The 20007-nt window shown below is 39.6% G+C and overlaps 1 protein-coding gene across 1 annotated transcript; it reads left to right on the top strand.

Moving 5' to 3' along the window:
• The first annotated feature begins 6973 nt into the window (after window positions 1-6973).
• Window positions 6974-14763, top strand: C3H5orf46 (chromosome 3 C5orf46 homolog). The gene is made up of 4 exons (XM_031441154.2): window positions 6974-7129; window positions 11240-11375; window positions 13834-13891; window positions 14437-14763. Exons 1-3 carry the CDS (start codon window positions 7060-7062, stop codon window positions 13877-13879), a joined length of 252 nt encoding a protein of 83 aa, XP_031297014.1. The 5' UTR covers window positions 6974-7059; the 3' UTR covers window positions 13880-13891; window positions 14437-14763.
• The last annotated feature ends 5244 nt before the right edge of the window (window positions 14764-20007 follow it).

Here is a 20007-nt window from a genome sequence, read left to right as displayed (position 1 = left end):
TACTTTATTTTAATTATTTTAAATGTGTTAAGGCTTATTTAATGACCCAGTAAAGTCTATCTTGAATAATGTTTCCCTTGCAAACAAAAAAAATGTGTATTCCACTGTTTGGGTGGCATATTTTATAATGTAATTTAGTTCAATTTGATTATAGTGGTATTCATTTTCTGCATCTTTCTTGTTTCTATCTCCTTGTTCTATTCACCACTGAAAGACTAGTTTTGAAGCCTTCATCTATAGTTGTGTATTTCTCCTTTTTTTCTGTCAGTTTTTGCTATATAGATTTTGAGGCTTAATTGTTAGTTGCTTACACATCCAGGATTGTTACATCTTCTTAATGAATTGAGTCCTTTATGCAATGACTGTTTCTGGTAATATTCCTTGTTGTGAATACTACATTTTCTGATATAATATAACCATTCCAGGTTTCTTTTGATTAGTGTTTGATGATATATATTTTTACATTCACTTATTCTCATCAGTCTTTACATTTAAAGTAAGTTTCTATATACACTATAGTCTGACAATCTATTATTTTTGATGGGTTTATATTGTTTACATTTAATATAATTATTAATAGGGTTGTGTTAAAATCTACAGTATTGTTAGATGTTTTCTTTTTATTCCAGTTATTCTTTCTTTTCCCTTCCTTTTTGCCTACTTTTGGATTAAATTAATATTTTTTATGGATTTATTTTATCTTCATTGTTGACACAATAGATGAACTTCCTTTAATTACAGTTTTTCTTCAATTTATAGTCTGACAATGTATAGTTTTCAAGTCAATTCTGTATCCACTACCTCACTTGATATCAGAAAAACCTTCTGATTTAAGTATTATTATACCCTTATATGGTATAGATAAATTATATGTGACTGGCATAGAGACTTTTACATTGTGAATTTAGTGCTAGGGTCTTCATAGTTTAGAGGATAGTCACTATTTTCGTGTGATTCATTTATGCTAATTTTTTAAGTCCTCCTCATTCTGCCCCATGTGCCAAAGGCATGACCAAGTACCTCTTCTGGAATATTGCCTCCACCCTCAGCCATAGCTCCAGCTGCGAAAAACAAAAGCCACTAGACTCTTAAATAACCTTCCTTGTTTATACCTGGTCTCTTGATCTGAGCTTTGGCTCTCATTCCGGTGGGTATCCTACATCACGTCTGCCACTGGCCCCAATTATCCATTCACACATTTAATAAGCATCCACTGAACACTCTTTGCATTTATTTATCACTGTGCTAGTTATGGTTGTAGGCAAAGAGTATTTGAGGATAAATAAGGCATGGCCTATGCTTGAGGAACCTGTAGCTTAATGAAGGTGTCAGAAATAAAATAATAATAACTTATGAGTCAGTGCAATACATACTTTAAACATACAGTGTGAGCCCTCAGCAGAAGTAATTATTTCTGCAGTGGATTAGGTCAGGGATGTGATTACAATGTTTTTCTGAAGGACATAATATTTGAAGTTGAGTTGGTGGGGGTTGGATAGTCCATGCAAAACTAACAGGGTGATGGAATAAAGTAACAGTTCGGAGGTGTGCCTAGTAAGGTAGAAGGAGAAGTTGTGTGCTTAGAGAGTAGTGTGAAGTTATAATGCAAATAATAACATGTATTAGACCCACACTGTGCTAGCTCTTTGTAGCATAACCACATTCATGCTATAAAAATTTTTATGAGGCTAACACTCTCATCTTCAGGTTGAAGGTGGAGAACTGAAGTTTGGAGAGTATTACCCACTTGCCAAATCACACTATAAGGAACTGGGAGGGTAGTATATATGTAATAATAAGAGTCCAAATACTAACCCTCTTCAGAGTGGACTGGAAATAAACAAGCAGTGTGAGCATTTCAGTACATGACAGGTAAACACTAGCCTTGATGAAATCAGGAATGGAATCCAGGCCATCTGACTGCTGACCTTATGTTCTAAGACTTCTTATTCTATACCACGACTAAGATAAAGCTGGAACTGTCGGTTGAGAATAAAATATGAAGACCTTTATGTACACCCAGTTAAAGAGGCATGGAAATTATTAGAGACAGGAAATGACAGAGGATGTAAACATAATTATGTTTTAGAAAGACAAAAATGACCACAACATTGAGGAGATGGGGGAGGCATACATCAGGAAGACTAGATTGCTATTGCAATAGTTAAGACAGTAGCCCAAATATGACATTTATTGTGGAAATAAAAAAAAATTGATAACTCTGAAGGATATTTGAGTGGAGAACTGATAAGACTTTGTGAGCAACTAGGTTCTGTGGTGAAAAAAAGTTAAAGAAAATTTGCCTTGCGGGGGAATTGGATGGAGGGCAATGTGCTTATCTGAGACTGTACTAGGGAAACAAGAGCAGAGGAAAAACTATGAGCTCTAACCCTTAGTGATCTGTGACTTCTTACTCCCCAGTGTTCTGTTCCCTCTTCTCCTGCCCTCCCCCTCCCCCTCTTTATTATCTCTTCCTAGCATGGTCATTAATTAAAACATATTTCAAGTTTCAGCCAGCTTGCTTTAATTTTTCACTTCTAATAGCAACACTCAAGAGTTTGAGGAGTCATTCTTAGAAACCTGCTCTGTTCTTCCATGCCTCTGTGCCTTTGCAGATGCCATTCCTCCCACTTAATGTGTCTCCTCCATCCCCTGCTTGCATGGTGAACACCTACAAACCCACTTTTTGAGGCCACAAATGATAGCTCCGTGACTGCCTCCCCAGGCACTGTTACCACTCCCCAATCATCTTCCCTAGGAACCTGTTCATACCTCCACTGGCATTTCTCATATTTAAATTTTAATTGTTTGGTTACACGCTTGCCTCCTCAACAAAGGCGAGGTCCAGGACTGGTATTTCACATTTTCCTGTCCACGGTGCCTAGCAGAGCACCTGGCAAACAGCGCAAGCTCAAGAAATGTCCATTGAATAAGAAATCAATAAGTTAATGGGTGGCTTGAGGATTGACTAAATTATAAGGTATGTGTAGAAAGGTGATTAGGGTGACAAAGACTACAGCCACTCCTTGGCATACGGATACAATGGGAGTAGGACCCCTTCCTGCAGCCACATGCATCCCTTCCAGGGCTGGTCTGAAACTTTAGGTAGAGTGATCCAAGAACAAGAGAGGAGCCAATGATCTTCTTATGAGGAATATAGGGGTGAAATATGCCCCAATGTGCTATTAAAGAGGAACTGGGGCTTTTCAGTAACTTCCACTTTCCATATATGATTTTAACTTCTTACATACTACTTTTTAATCATTTCCTTGATGCCCCTCAGTCCTGTCCTTTACTGGCTAATCTGAGGTTTAATTAAGAAAACACTGATGAGGGCCTTTCCATGTACGGTGGTCAGATTCAGCAAATGAAAGTAAAGATGTCCAGTTAAATTTAAATTTCAGCAAAACAGCAAAATTCCTTTTGGTAAAATATGTCCTATGAAATATTTGGGACATACTTACACTAAAAAAAATTACTCACTGTTTATCTGAAATTCAAATTTAATGAGGCATCTTGTATTTAATTCTGTAGCCCTATTTTCCAGTTCACTTCCTGCCAAGGATTAAGAGGGCCCTCTGTACCCAGTACCTTTGATACATCAAACTGAGCTAAAACAGAGGTGAATGATGTGGGTCAATGGGAAATCAGAGCAGACACAGATGAATCTGTGCACAAACAGGCTGGTGACTGTAGGGCTCCTTGCTTGACCTGGCTTTCTTACCAGTAGTAGCACTGAGCACCGGCAAGTGCAACATACGGTAGTTAACAGCATAAACTTTGAAGTCACGTATCCTTGAGCTCAGCGCCTTGCTGTGGCTCATACATGATTTGTGAGGCCAGGCAAATTACTTCTCCGAACTTGAATTACCTTATATAAAATTAGAATAATAATGGTAGCCTCCCAAAAGCTTTGTTGGTATGTTTCATCTAGGTTGACACTTGGCCAGAGTTAACAACATTAGCCTGCTACTACTATTACTATTATTAGCATCCCTAATGCTGCTTGCACGGCCATCACTCCCTCCTCTGGGACAATCCAAGGCAGAACGGGATAGAATAGAGTAGAATAGAATAACAAGTCCACCATTTATTTTTCGCTTAGTATATTCAAGATACTGTGCTGTTTGCATGTTTTTTTTTTATCCAATCCTCATAACAACCCTGAGAGATATTATTTTTCTTATTTTGTAGACACTGGATCCAAAGCATAAAGAAATTAGGAACTATTTCTAAGACACATAGACACACAACTTGCAAGTGGTGATCTGAAACTCAAACCCAGTTCTGTCTAATCCCAAAGCTCATGCTTTTAACCACTAACACACATCAAAATCTCTCTGAGATTTCCAACCCAGACTGCAATTATTTCCTACCCTACAAAAGAACTCTGATGACTTTGTTATGCACGGAAATGTTCATAGAAATGAAAGCATGCCATATTTCTTTTATTCCCATATCTTCTTGCCGTATTAGAACAGCATCCTGGAAGAAGGTCCTCATTTCCTCCTCCCAGCTTGGGTAAAACTGTCTCTCACAATCTCAGTTCCTCCTCTACCTAAAGTCAAATTCATTTGCTTATGCCAATGAAAGGTAAGTCACAACTTCTTAACTTTTTTTAATATGGCACACATTCAAGGTTCTTTACAGTTCATCAGGCATTTAATCTATCTCCTATACCCTTAAGATAGTACAGATAAATAGGCATGAAATTATGTCTCAATTTTACAGAGGAGGAATCTGAGACTTAGTGTGGTATCAGTCATTTGTCAGAGTCACACAGATAATTACTGATAGGACTATTGCATGAGTCCACACTTCTCTTCTCAGAATTATTAATTCATTAATTGACAGGTATCTTCTATGTGTCAGGCATTATCCTAGAACCCAGAGCTGTCTCAGCGAACAACATAGACCAGATTTTAATATTTCTTGGGGAGAGAGACACTAAATAATCAAACAAAAAATAATATTTAAGTGCTAAGAAGGAAGAGTGAAGAGTGTATCAAAGATTCTAATAAAGGGATCTGAATCAGATTCAAAGGTCACAGAAGTTTGCAAAAAAAAAAAAAAAAAAAAGAGAGAGACAGATATGATAGCTGAAATCTGAAGCTAAAAGGAATCAACCCAGGGAAGAGAAGTGACGAGCACACAGCAGAGAACTCTTGAGTATTTCATCGGTCACACAATGAGTCAGCGGGACACAGAAGCCAGCTCTCCTGACTCTCGGGATGGGGCGAGTTCCCCCTACTGCAGACCACTGAAATCAGCTGATTCAGGAGTTGTCTGCATGCCCCTTTAGCTGATGTCCTTGAGAAGCCAGCAGGCCTCTCTCCTCGGTTGTAATATCCAGCCTCTGCTTGCCAGAACAGCGTTCTTGTGGTGAGTTAGAAAAACATGCCCCCGTCTGGGCTGATTAAGCCGTGAGGGCTCAAAGCTTATGCAAAGGAAAAGGTATCGTTACCCTTTCCCAGGCAAATACAGCCCCCGTCAGGGTCCATGGGATGTCTAATAGAGGCCACCTGAATGTTATTTCCCCCCTAGCCCCTGGGACAACACAGCACTCAGTCCTAAGCAGTGACCCTGATGGCGTAAATCTAACTTGCTGAAATCTCCCTCCTGTGAACACTGTCTTCAGACCACAATTCTTTGTATAGGGGAGACGGGACCAGTCTTCTTGAGAAGATAGGTTGGGAGGCCTGGAAGTGTCCATGCAGAGCTGCCTGATGGCTTTCAAGAACAGTTTGGTGCCTTGTAAAGAGTACTAAACCAGGAGTAAGACGGCCATGTCCCAGCCTTGGTCTGTGACACCAGATAAGCCTCCTTTTTCTGTACCTCAGTGACTCTCATCATGTATTAAAAGGGCCCTCTGACACTCACAATGTGTAAGTTTTAGTCCGTCTGTAAGTTCAAAGAGCACTCCCAAGTCCTCACCGCAGGTGAGGTTTTATTGCAGCATTCCTCAGGGTAGCCAGTATCATCTAGACTTGAACCAAATTTTATCCCCCTGAATGTTTACATCCAAAAGGAAGGGTATTTTTTACCTGAGATACATAACAGCGTCTCAAACCCAATATTCCTTTTTACTGAGTGCAATCATTTAATGATTCTTCTTTTCTCTTTAAGTTTGCTATATGCCTTGAGTAATAGATACTCAACTCTGAAAAAGATACTCTTGCCCTCCAGGAGCCTACAGCCGATGGGAGGAGATATTTAAACAGGTCCACATCAGGTGCATGAGAAGAACAGCGAGCTCTGCCCGGAAGAACTAGAACCACCTTCCCGAGGAAGTGAAGTCACAGCGGAGACCAGTGCCAGCACTCGACGAGGCTCCTTGAGAATTCAGAAGTGAGTGAAATATTCTGCCCTTAAGAGATCTACAGACTAAAGGAGAAGAGAGCTATTAAAGCAGTGAGTTCCCACACAACCGATCAAGGGTGGTACACGGCAGACGTCGGAGCAGCAATCTGCAGCGGGGTGGAATGGTCCTGATGGAGACTTTGCAGAGAAGGGGGCCTTTGAACCTGAGCCTGAGGAATAAGCAGAAATGTGCCAAGGGGAGATCATGGTGAGGACATCCCTGAGAAAATAAAGGGCAGGAGCCAAGGCGTGGGAGTGTGAATGGGTATGTCCACATGGGGACAAGTAACTAGCTCAGAGCACAGGAAGCATCAGAGTGCACAGGGAGGGGAGCGGGCGCACCTCACCAATCTGATTTGTTGCCTGCTGCTTGGCATTGAGTAGCAATTCTGCCTGATGCCCACCTATCTAATTGTCAACGCTGGTGGTGGAACGAACTCCAAAAGAATTATACCAGCGCCATTTATAAACACACATAAGAAAAAACAAGAGGGTTTTTCTTTCCCTAGCTGAAAAGCTCTTGGTTTGAAAGACAGGGCAGGGCTCACTAGGAGAGATCCAAGAACGGGCTGTACTGATATCTTATGCAACAACCTGAATTCCACAGCAGATGATGTCACCTATAAATGCCCTATAAATGGAGCAAGGCTTCAGGTGCATCTGAACAACTTATCTGCATCGATACCCAGTGCTACAAACATGGCTGTCTCAGTGCTTCGGCTGACAACTGTCTTGGGACTGCTTGCCTTACTCCTGATTTGCCAGGCTGGTGAGTACTTCTGACTGACCGCAGCTTGTGCACTGTGTTAGCCGTGATTGGAGGAGGTTGGCGTCACTGATCCTGAATATAAGTGGAGAGCCGGGGGGAGAGAAGGAGGGAGACTTTGGGCACTGCAGAAAGAGCACTGGATGGGAGACAAGAGGCAGATCTTCTAGCAAAAAGAAAGCAGGATTTTTACTTAAATGTGCCTCAGTTACAGCCTCTATCCTCAGTGAATGTATGAAGATTTAGAATGATTTTTTTTCTTATATCTTATATTTTATATATTATACATATATCATCTATCTTATATCTTCATGTGATACAGTGACACTAGTGTATTATAAATTCCTTGAGAGCTGGGGGTGTTTATTTTTTGATGATTATAACTAATAATATTCAAAGGTGTAAAGTCTGGAATAAGACTCCAGGCCTGGCTCCACCACTCAGAAATGTGACTTCAGGCATGTTATTTAAGCTCTACGAGCCTCACACTTAAAGCAGAATATCGATAGTTCACTTTCTTACTTAGCTGTCACAAAAGTTAAATACACCAGACCGAACATATTGGAAAAGTATCTGGTCCATAATAAGCAACCAATAAATGTTAACTGTTATTGTTCTCATGTATTATCTCATTTGATTCTCATAATACTCTTAAGTAAACATGCACAGTTTTATCACCTCCCTTTCTGCAGGTAAGTAAATGAAGCTTGCAGAGGGGAAGTTATCCGAGCACAGACACAGGTAGAGGTGGCCCACCTGAGACTGGAACCTAAGTCCTTCAATTCCTTCTATCATAAAGCACCTACTTCTTTCATATCTGTTCAAGCACACAGAGGACCACGAGGCAGCATGCAGAATTCTCATTAATTTTTGGTCTGCAGAAGACAGTGAGCTCTTAATTTGTCTCCATTCAGAAGGATGGTCAGAAAACACCGACAGTGCAAACATTTAGTAACAGAGCCTTTTGAGCTGTTCTAAATGTAACTTGGCAGAACTCACACCCTCAGCCACCCACTGTCCGCCCGCACAACACACAGGCAGACACGTCAGCAGAGCTACTGCAGGAAAGGCCTCAGAGATGACTAGGTTCATCTGCTCCTAAAGCAATCACCGTGGTAAAGTGAAAGGTGACCTTTATATCCTAGAGAACGGTCCCAGCTCTGTCATGAACTCTGAAACTGGGTAAATCAGTTCACTGCTTTGAACCTCAGTTTCTTCATCTGTAAAACCGTATAAATATCAACTTCACCAGGTCAAATCAACTTGCTTTTGTCATCACTTTGTAAACTATAAAACCTGTATCAATATCAGCATTTTTGTATTTTTCAGAACTATATGTTTACTAAGAAACTCAATCAGGTAGTGAACGTAAATAAAGGCAACCCCATATTATACTTGAAAGGAGAAAAAAATTCAATCACTGGCTTTGATCATTTGTTTCCTGTTATGTCCAGTTTCTTGATTTTTATTATATTTTTCAACATTTTCAAGTTTCTTAATATTTTAACAGCATTGAAAAATTTTCCTAATTTCTTTAAGCACTAGAGGAGAAAGCTACTGTGAATCATTTCATTGCTATTATTATTGGTAATAGTACTAAGAATACAGTGAGCATTTACTGTTGGCTTACCTTAGGCCTATTACTGCAATATGTGGTTTATATAATAAAGACATGTAGATCTATGTATATGCATACATGTACATGTATACGATCTATATCACAGACATAAAAAGAATCTTTCAATCTTGACAATAACACAATGAGGAAACAAAGACAGAGGGGTTAAGTACTGTTTACAAGGTCACATGGTGAAGTTTTGTTGAAGACAAGAATCAAACTCATGTATACAAGACTCCAAAACATGCCCCATTACACTCTTATACCTCTCATTACATATGTGATCCAAGGGCTGGATCTCACCTCCAACATACACCATCCAGGGCTCCTCGCATATCGCAAAGTTAGCATTTAATTAAACTTAAATTAAAATTAAAATTTGATAAGGTTAAATTGTTATGCAAGTAGGTAGATAGGAACACAGAAAAAAGGAACTCACTTTTTATGCAACGAATTCCTGGTCTGCACCTGGTAAATGTTTTCAGGGACAGTTGCTTGAAGGCCATATTCTATCATGTAAATAACGTGCTCTGTAGAGTTAAAAAAAAAAAAATTAGGTTCAAACCCTAGCTCAGCCACTTTCTAGATGTGAGATTTTAGGTGAGTCCTTTACTTTCTGAGCCTCTGTTTTCTCGCCTGTAAAGCTGTAATACCATCACTCAGCTGAATAAGGATTAGACATGTGATGCAAGCACATCCCAGGACCTGTGCATCACAGATTGCTTTCTCTTTCCTTCCCCTTCCTGTAATGAAAACAAAGCAGTTCTGGTCACTGTGGCTGCTCTGTGCTTCACGTGAGGGTCATATCGTACATTACCATTGCTGCCTTAACTCTTAGCATATGCTATGTGCAGAATACACACGTGGAAAACCAACAGCTGAATGAACAAATACTGGTGGTTAGAATATTGATCCTGGTTATAGGTCTCAGACTGGTGGTGCTCCTACCACAGCTTTTCTTGTGGCATATATGTTTGCAGAAATGAAAGCCATATTTTTTTTTTTTACAAGAGTCTCTATTTTAGGACATAATATACATGCAACTCTTCTAACTAACTTGACAGCCTCTACACCAAAAGCTAGTTACATCTCCTTCATTCAGTCACAGGGTACACTGTCTAAAAATTGGGACTTCTTGTGTCAAAATTTGCAGTAGGATTAATGGATAAAACACAAAGCATCCAGTTAAAATTGAATTTCAGATAAACAAATAATTTTTTAGTGCAAATACATCCTAAATATTTCACAGGTCATTCTTATACTAAAAAAGTATTGTTGTTTACCTGAAATTCAACTTTAACTGGGCATCCTGTGTTTTTATTTGCCAAACCTGCCAACACTACTTGCAAGGCTATGATAAAACTAAAAGCTAAAGGTCCTACTTCATCCTGGCACCAGGGTCCAGAGGAGAGCCCACCTGCTCACTGCCCATCTCCCATTCTCTTAATCTTCTGAACCGGTAAGACCACTGAGCAAAGCCAGAACCCACCAAGGGACCTCACACGTCACCAACTGCACTCTCCAGCTCCTTGGCCTCATTTCAAAAGGCACTTGATGAAATGTCAAAAGTACGAGACCTGCAGTTACAATCCCATCCTGTCTGGCAATTTGTGAGATTCTCTGAAAGTCACTTAATCTTCTCAGTCTCTCAGTCCCATGAGCTAAAATCTGCATCCTCCACAAGATCAGTCAAGCAGAAAATTGTGCAAATGTAAAATCATTTATAGAACTATCAGATGATGTACAAGCGATAGAATTTCTCGTCCTTCTCATTATTAGTATACCACTTTCAACCTTACAACACACTTGTGGTTAGCTCATAACTTTTCTGTCAAACACAAACACTATGCAGTTCATCACAGAATGCTTAAGAATCCAGATTTTAATACCGAACAGACATGGGACTGAAATTCTGATTCTGCCACTTGCCAACTCTGCGACTTTGAGCAGCTTCCAAACCTCTCTCAACTTCCCTTCTTTACCTTTAACTTGGGATAACCATAACCCTCCCTCATAGGGTCGCTGTGGGAATAAAATGAGATAATGCATGCAGATTGCCTGTCCCAGGAACGTGCTCAGCAAATGTGACCTATTATCATATCCTCATTATTATTATTAGCACGGGCCTAGGGATTATGGGAAAAATATATTAAAACCAGACAATCTGTATTTTAGTCCCGGCACTGGTATTTACCAGCTGCTTAACTCCAAACAAGTTACTTAACTTTCATGAGCTTCAGTTTACTCATCTGGAAAGAGAACCAACATGTACCTAAGCATCATTATCTGTCGGTCTGTTTGGTTTTAGGAGTAAACAACATACTGCATGTGAGATGCTAACCAGGCAGGCATTAAACGTGGGATAAATATGACCAGATGAGGCTATGTAACTAGTGAGAGCGGGTGTACAGGGCTCTGGGGCTCCTTCCAAGGGAGAGAGACTTCCCTTCCTTTTTCGCTAAGAATCAACCCTGAGGTTCTGTTCTGTTTTTCAGATGACAAACCAGGTGACAAACCAGACAGCTCAAGCAAAAAACCAGAGCCAGAGTTCCCCAAATTCCTAAACCTCTTGGGCACGGAGATCATTGAGAATGCGGTGGAGTTCATTCTCCGTTCCATGATGAGGAGCACGTAAGCGCTGAGACAAACCTTGCTTTTGTCCAGGTTGCTTTTGGTAGTGACCACATTGCATTAAAATGGATGAGAAATGAAACTGCACGCACGCCAATGCGTTGTTTTCATTGAAAAGCGTTAACCTGCCTTAAGATTTATTTGCAACTGAATGAATTTCCCTGAAGTGTTTTTGGGGTGAGCACATTTCCCAAGGAATTCATGGAACAAGGAGTTCCATAAAGTATTTTTTATTTCAGGACCAGGTAGGGAGAGGGAAGAACACCGGGCCGGGGAACAGAAAGCCGGGTTGTGGTCTTAACACAGGTGTTACTTACCCTGTGATCTAGGCTTATGCTCCCCCTCGCTGAGTGCCTCAGTTTGCTCACCTATAAAGTTAAAGAAATAAAGGGCCCCCCCAACCCCAGTGCAGACACTGTAACTCGCTGGTGAGGGTGGTGGGGAGCGAGGTGCTCACGAGTCAGAGGTGTCATGAGTCCTGCCTTTATTTTCTATCTTGAATAACTCAAGAGGGTGAGCAGAGATGGTAGCTAATCTCTCCTCTGAAATCATCTAGAGGACCTCTCTTAGGAGGGTTGGCTCTGATCACGAGGGATTGCCTTAATGGCAATTCGCACAGCCCAGAATCTTCCCACTATTTTCAAACCGCTTCCTCGCTCCGGTACCCAGTACCTCCCACCCAAGTGTACACAGCTCTGACTTTCACTTCTACTTTACCCGGTACTTCATTCTCCTGACATTAATCTCCCCAGTTTCAGCTCTCCAAGGTCTAATTCGTTCTTCTGAATTTCTAGGCACTTTCAATCTCCAGCTCTATGAGCCTCCACTCTCTAGTTCTCTCCTCCATAGCCCTCTAAGCAGAGTTTGACAAAACGTGGTCTCTTACTCACCAGCTCCAGAATCCCCAGGAAAACTTACACAAAATGCAGGTCTCTTCCTTCCATCTTGCTCCTTCCTGGGGCAAGGCTACGAATGTGCGTTTCAACAAGCTTTCAGGTGATTCTTATATAAAATTTTGAAAGCCCTTGATTAGATGCTCTGGGCTATACAGCTGGGCCTTAAAGGTACACAGAGCCTCTAAATTTGTATCCATATTTTGTGTAGATGTGAATCTTTGTAGTTTTCTAGGGAAAGTGCTTCTGACTTTATAAGATTCTCAAAGAGGTCTATGACTAATAACAGATTAAAAGCCACTTCTATATAGAAGTAATCAGGAGTCATTTTGTAATCTTTCATCTGCTTAAGTCAATATATTACTATCAGGTGCGTGAGCAGGATTCTGCAGGGTGAATATAACTATATCCTGGCCACTGGGATGTAGTAAATATCCAATTCCTGGTTATTCTCTATCACTTTACTGTGTCAAAATGTGTCTATTATTAGTGTCACTATTTCTGTCTCTCCCCACTCCAGTCCATCCTCTACCTACTACCAAAGTTATATAACAAAAACAAATTTAGTCCTATCACTACCATGCTTGAAACCCTTTCAGTGAATTTCCATTGCCAACAAAATCAGAGCAAATTGCATTCAGCTGATGTCAAAGGTCCTCCCTGTTGCCAATATGTCTTTCAATGATGTCTCTTACTTCTGAAGCCAAACACCTGAGACCTCAACATCAAGTAATTTCTGTTTCAGAACAGATCACATTTGCTTAAACCTCCAATATCTTTTCTCTCTGCCATCAGTGCCTGACCCCCAAACCCCAAATTCATTCTGTTCACCTGCTAAATCTAATAATTTTCTAAAGTCCAATCCAAAGACCAGCTCTGTGAAGACATCATAGACCCCTACAATCAGAAAATTCAAGTATTTACTGGGATTTCATAGTGCTTTGTAGGATCCTTCATGATGTCTTCTCTTCCCTCATTGTTTTAATTACTTCTATCTGAATGCATGTGTTTTCCCCACTGGACTAGAACCTCCTCACAGACCACATTTTAGTCAGCTTTTACCTTCTCAACAGCTGCCCAACACCCAGTCCTTGAACAGTACAGTATAGTGGGCTCTGGCATTAATTCATGATTCTGGAGACCTAAGTTTTAGATTTTGCTTTGCAATTTTCCAGCCATGTGACTTGGACAGGTTATTTCATCTCTTTGAGCTTCAGGGGATTTTTTCATATGCAAAAGATTAAAAGTTACTCATTTATCCATTCAACAAATATTTATTAGTTCATACTCTATGCCAGGCACTGTTCTAGGTGCTGGGATATACTGTGGAACAAACATATCAAAATATCTGTCTTTATAGAGTTTATATATGAGCAGGCACCAAACTAATAGATTTGTTGGCAGAATTAAAACATTATAGAAATCTTGCATCGTACTACTTCATGACACAGAAAAATCTAGAGAAGAAAAGTAGTGCTCAAATATTGTAAGATGCCCTAGTGATCATTCTAACATTACTGTTCAATCTAAATCATAATTCATTTTTTCTCTGTTTTTTTTCCAAGAGATTATATGGAATTTGGTGATAAGCGAGAAGAACATTCATCATAGTGACTTCCCCAGGTGATTTTAACTTTAAAATTTACCGCCAAAAGAAGAGTACTGAACAAAGGAAAAGGGTTTGATTTATTTAATGAGTATGGGCACCCATATCTACCCGTAAGCAGAAAAGGCTTATTTTTTTGTTTTTGTTTTTGCTTTGTTCTTTTTTTTTGCAGTCATTTTTTTTTTGAGGTCATTAAAAAAAATTTAATATGATTTTATTTATTTTTTTTACATTTTTTATTGATTTATAATCATTTTACAATGTTGTGTCAAATTCCAGTGTTCAGCACAATCTTTCAGTCATTCCTGGACATATACACACTCATTGTCACATTTTTTTCTCTGTGAGTTATCATAACATTTTGTGTATATTTCCCTGTGCTATACAGTATAATCTTGTTTATCTATTCTACAATTTTGAAATCCCAGTCGATCCCTTCCCACCCTCCACCCCCCTGGCAACCACAAGTCTGTATTCTCTGTCTATGAGTCTATTTCTGTCCTATATTTACGCTTTGTTTTTGTTTGTTTGTTTTTTGTTTGTTTTTGTTTTTGTTTTTTAGATTCCACATATGAGCGATCTCATATGGTATTTCTGCACAGCAAAGGAAACCAGAAGTAAAACAAGAAGACAACCTACGGAATGGGAAGAAATTTTTGCAAATGAAACCGACAAAGGCTTGATCTCCAGAATATATAAGCAGCTCATACGACTCAATAAGAAAAAAAATAAACAACCCAATCCAAAAATGCACACAAGACCTAAACAAGCAATTCTCCAAGGAAGACATACAAATGATCAAAAGGCACATGAAAAAATGCTCAATATCACTAATTATCGGAGAAATGCAAATCAAAACTACAATGAGGTATCACCTCACACCAGTCAGAATGGCCGTCATTCAAAAATCCACAAATAACAAATGCTGGAGAGGCTGTGGAGAAAGGGAAACCCTCCTGCACTGCTGGTGGGAATGCAGTTTGGTGCAGCCACTGTGGAAAACAGTGTGGAGATTCCTCAAAAGACTAGGAATAGACTTACTGTATGACCCAGGAATCCCACTCCTGGGCTTGTATCCAGAAGGAACCCTACTTCAGGATGACACCTGCACCCCAATGTTCATAGCAGCACTATTTACAATAGCCAAAACATGGTAACAGCCTAAATGTCCATCAACAGGTGACTGGATAAAGAAGATGTGGTATATTTATACAATGGAATACTACTCAGCCATAAAAACAGACAAAATAATACCATTTGCAGCAACATGGATGCTCCTGGAGAATATCATTTTTGCAGTCATTTTTAAAAATTAATTTAAATAGATGTATTTTTATCATCTTAAATCACTGACTTAATAAAATTCTTTTAGGGGAAGAAGCACAATTGTGGGGTGAAACAACTAAGCTGCAAATTCAGAGAACTTATCCTGTCACAACTCTGCTTGGAACTTGATTTGTGCAATTTCCACCTGTTAAGTGAGGGGCTTGTATGCACTAAAATCTAAGGACCCATGTAATCATGCGTTGAGTTACTCATGAGAGGAACAAGATTTGCCAAACCTAATTCCAGGAGAAAGGACTAGAAAGCTCTCTAATCCTGCACAGTTTGAGTCCCGTGCAGTCTGGTTTGAGTGCTCAGAGATACCTGCTGTTTCCTTATCCACTTCTCTCCTGAAAATAGATATCGAAATATAACAGAAACATTAGACCTGGGAAAGTAATTACCTGTTTTAGGCATTAAGCTAAGTGATGTATATGTAGGACCTAATTTAATTCTAATGTTCCCTGTGAAAAGTAGGTACTGTTATTCTTAAATTTTATAAATAAGAAAACCAAGGCTCAGGGAGCTTAATTACTGTCGCCAAGTTAATAAGAGAGGAGGGGGTGGATCTGAATTCAAGTAACCTGATTCCAGAGTCTGTGCTCAACCACTAATGAGAAGAGCTACTGGAGAACAGAGAATCATGTAGGAGGGGGCAGTAGAGAATAGTGATTAAACTGTGTAATCTTAGACATGCTTCTAGTGCCCATGGAAATAAAACACTACCCCTTGGGTTAGCTGAGTTACCTTACATGCATCTCCTAGAATCATGGCCTTTCCCAACTTCTATTTTGTATTTGGGCTGGGAATGCTCCTTTCCCCTACTGGCTCCATTTCATAACAAGGGATTGATTAGTGTAAGCTTAGAAAGCTACTATCATATTACTCTGGAATTTAGCCCACTCTCTTCCATAAACTTCTAAGGATGGAAACCAGGCTGAGGCATTGCAATCAAAATATGCCCAACCCAGACACACCTGTACTTCACCCCAAAGCCAGCTAAGCTTCTAAAAACACTCACTTATGTTTGAATTTTTCCATTCCCATCTACTCAGGGAACAGCCTACCTCCTGTTGCAGGTGTCCTAACCCTTTGTCTTCATTCAGGCTGCATTCAGTACATGCCTCCTTCAGGCTCACTGGTGCCCACACCCTGACTCTTCAGAGCGCCACCCTAGAGGCTCAAGGTATGAGACGGTTCAATCGGCAAGGCAACATGAACGGGCAGAAAGAGCAAGAGGCACAGAGAAGATGTAAGTTCAACTTCTGACTTGGCCATTTGTTGTTTGTGGGACTAAGGGGAAGTCGGCTGGTCCCCTTGAGTCTCATTTTACTCATTAATATTGAAAAATGTTAGGAATTTGATCCAGATCTTAATGCCAGATTTTTTTTTTTAACGGCATATAAAAAAAGCCTTGAGTGGATTCATGAACCAACTGTAGATGCCCTTATGGGCAGAGAGGAATGGCTCTCTCTAGGGATCGAAAAAATCCTGGACTAGGGAAAAGGAAGTCTCTAAGGCAGAGATTAAATTTTGGATGGTTTGATCAGAGGTGTCTCTTTAAACCCCAGTGACTGTTCATTTAATAAACAGTTTCAAAAGACGCAACTGCATGATAATTGCCTCATCTAATCAAAAGCAATTCGTTTTAGAATTAGCGATTCACAGGAATGCCGAGTAGAAAATGTGGTATTCTAGGTATTTCCTAAATTGAGATAGGTAGATTAATAGATAGATTTTCCATCTTTCTCCTACAACATATGCCTCTTTCTTACATATTCATTTAATGCTTATTTAACCCATGCCTACTATGAGTCAGATTCTGCCGGTGCTACCAAGATGAGTAGCACCATCCCAGCATTAAGAAGTTTATAGCTTGGGCTATCACCTAGCATGGTGCACCCGGGGATGGTGCAGGGAAAGAATAAAAAGTTCTATGTAAAACTGCCATGGCCATGCCTTGGAGAAAGGATTCACAAAGGAAGACCTGAAGGAAGGGGTAGGTATTAAGAGGGCTTTACAAAGAAGGTGAATTTCTGCATGCAATCTCAGATGATGAGCAGAAAGGGTCAAGTTCTCAAAAGCAAATCATCCAACAGTTAGACACCTAATTAGTCTGAGAGTCTCCCAACTTCTGCTCGATCACATTGGCATGATTTCCTTATGTTAACAGACTTGTACAATCTTAACTTCTAATGTCCTGCATCACTTGAAATCATGGGGGCTCAAGTCTCCCAGTATCTTAGGTCATTTGACATCTTAAAGTATAAATTTCCTTTCTTGTGTTAAAACAAACAAGAAAAGAATCTAATGAGCCTCACTAGACTGTTAAGATTGTCAAAGAAGTAAAAGATGGGAAAGCACTTTGTGAATTTTTAACGTCTATATACATTTTTTGAATTAAGAAAAAATATACTTGGACATACCAGATGCCATATTTAGACTTACTGAGTAAGAACTTCCTAGGGAGGGAGCTAATAAATAAAGTTAACAGGAACACCTCATGTAGCTAATGAGCAAACCTGCAGACAGCCAGGACATCACTCAATATCCACTCCAGGAAGCCTGCTGAGAATTTCTTCTAGAACTTAGAGCAAGAAGAAAATGTGCCTTCCCTAAGGACCGCTTCCTCTTTTCTGATTATAAGATTTGTGTAGTTTGGTCTACTTCATCTATTTATTTTTCCTGTCTAGTCAGACACTCAAAGTGAAGCTGACTCAGTTTGTCCTGGTGTCTAACGTATGTGCGTGCTCCCTTCAGCCCTCTTGTTGACTCTTGTCTTCTATATCTTGCATTTTCGTTCTTCTTGTTGTTGTTTGTTTCTTCAAATACATATTGTAGTTGATTTCATTATTAATCATCTCACATTCTAAAGTGCAGAGGCATACAAATATTAAAGAAAAGATTTAAATATCTTTGCATTTTCCCTCAAGTCTTAAACTGTCTCTGCAGATCTCTCTGGCCTGTGTTTCTAAGGACACACCCACAGGGCTCCAGAATAAGCCAAGGGCAGCCAAAGCCTGCTTTTCCAGTTCTTCTGTTTCACAAGTCCTCCAGGACAGAGGCCTCAAAGCAGCACCCAGAAAATTCTCAGAATTCAGGCCTGGGCTTCAATCCAACACAGCTTACTTCGAAAACCTTGACTTTACATTTTTGCGTCTAGACACCAGAATAAATGTGTCTTCTTTGGGGTCACATATCCTAGTGCATTAAGCATTTTATTGGTGGGAGTAATTTTTCCTAAGCATGTTTACAGTTTTTAACGATGCAAAAAATATGAAATGTATAAAATTAGTATTATCCAGAATAACCAAAGAACATTTCTAATTGAGAAAACTAAAGTTCAGGAAATGTGATAAGTCCAAAGTCACACAGCCAGTAAATGACAGGAGGAGGATTTGAACCTTACTCCAAAGAACAAGCTCTTAACCCCTAAAAACTCTAAATTTCAGAGCTAAAACTTTCATGAAACCTTTTTGGAAAAGTCTTTCAAAAAATCTGAGCCCACTCTCCTGGACCAGTAGACTAAAAACTGACCTTTTTTTTTTTAATTGACAAGGTTATTGCTGTCCCACAGTCTTCGTTATTCTCATAGAATAGCAGAGTGCCCTGGAAGACACTTGAAAAGGGCGGATGGAGGAGTCCTTGAAAAGTCTAGTGCTTTTCACTTTTTCTACCACCTCATTACACAGACGCGGGTCCTCGGTGGCCATTGGTGTGGTTCTTGCCCACTTGGTCATGGAGGACTGAATCATTGTCAGACCTGACCCAGCTGAGCCAGGAAGATGCTCCCAGAATTATTAAACATGGACAGTAAGACAAGACTAAAATCATAAAGCACGAGGACAATTATGGCAGTGCTCTAGTCTAGAATAAAAGATCTATGTGTTTCTGCTACTGAGTTCTGAAGAGTGGTCCTGGGTCCTGTCCTTCCCAGGACCCTGAAAGCAACTTCAGTATATTGTCAATAAATCTTTTGTTTATTTGTCTTCCTATTTATACTAAGCCAGGATAGGTTTGCACGCAACACAAAGAACCTTTAATAATGTAGATAGCTCAACAAAAAGTGAACACCTCCTAAATACTGAAAAATACATATTACTTTCTGCGATAAATTTAGACAATCCACCCCACTGCATTTTCCAGAGACTTCTAGTTTCTTTGTAGTCCCAAATTCATTGAAATATGATTGACATATAACACTGTAAATTTAAGATGTACAACATGATGATTTGATATATGTATATATTTTTAAATGATTACCACAACAAGGTTAGTTAGCACATCCATCACTTCACATGGTTTCTATTTCTTTTTTGTAATAAGAACTTTTAAGATCTACTTTCTTAGCAACTTTCAAGTATACAATACAGTGTTATCAACTGTAGTCTCACCATGCTGTACATTAGATCTCCAACTTACTGATCTTATAACTGGAAGTTTATAAACTTTGATCAGCTTCACCTATTTCTCCCACCACCTCCTCTGCCCCTGGCAACCACCAATCTACTCTCTATTTTGATGAATTCCATTTTCTTTCTTTCTTTTTTTTAAGATTTCACATATAAGTGAGGTCGTACAGTATTTGTCTTTCTTTGTCTAACTCACTTCACTTAGCATAATGCCCTCACAGTTCATCTATATTACTGTAAATGGCAGGATTTCTTTCTTTTTTAAGGGTGAATAATATTCCATTGTGTATGTGTATATATGTATGTGTGTGTGTATACACACCACATCTTCTTTATCCATTCATCCATCAGCAAAGGATGTTTCCATGTTTTGTCTATTGTAATTAATGCTGCAATGT

Source organism: Camelus dromedarius, chromosome 3, assembly GCF_036321535.1.
Source record: "Camelus dromedarius isolate mCamDro1 chromosome 3, mCamDro1.pat, whole genome shotgun sequence".
In the NCBI taxonomy this organism is placed as follows: Eukaryota; Metazoa; Chordata; class Mammalia; order Artiodactyla; family Camelidae; genus Camelus; species Camelus dromedarius.
Note: the sequence above shows the minus strand (reverse complement) of the source record. Positions and strands in the feature narration are given on the sequence as shown.

Excerpts from the sequence above, each read along its gene's own strand:
- C3H5orf46 (XM_031441154.2), top strand. The coding sequence starts at position 7,060 with ATGGCTGTCTCAGTGCTTCGGCTGACAACTGTCTTGGGACTGCTTGCC. Across the intron at positions 7,130-11,239 it reads ACTCCTGATTTGCCAGGCTG|ATGACAAACCAGGTGACAAA; the intron begins GTGAGTACTTCT and ends TCTGTTTTTCAG. Across the intron at positions 11,376-13,833 it reads CGTTCCATGATGAGGAGCAC|AGATTATATGGAATTTGGTG; the intron begins GTAAGCGCTGAG and ends TTTTTTTCCAAG.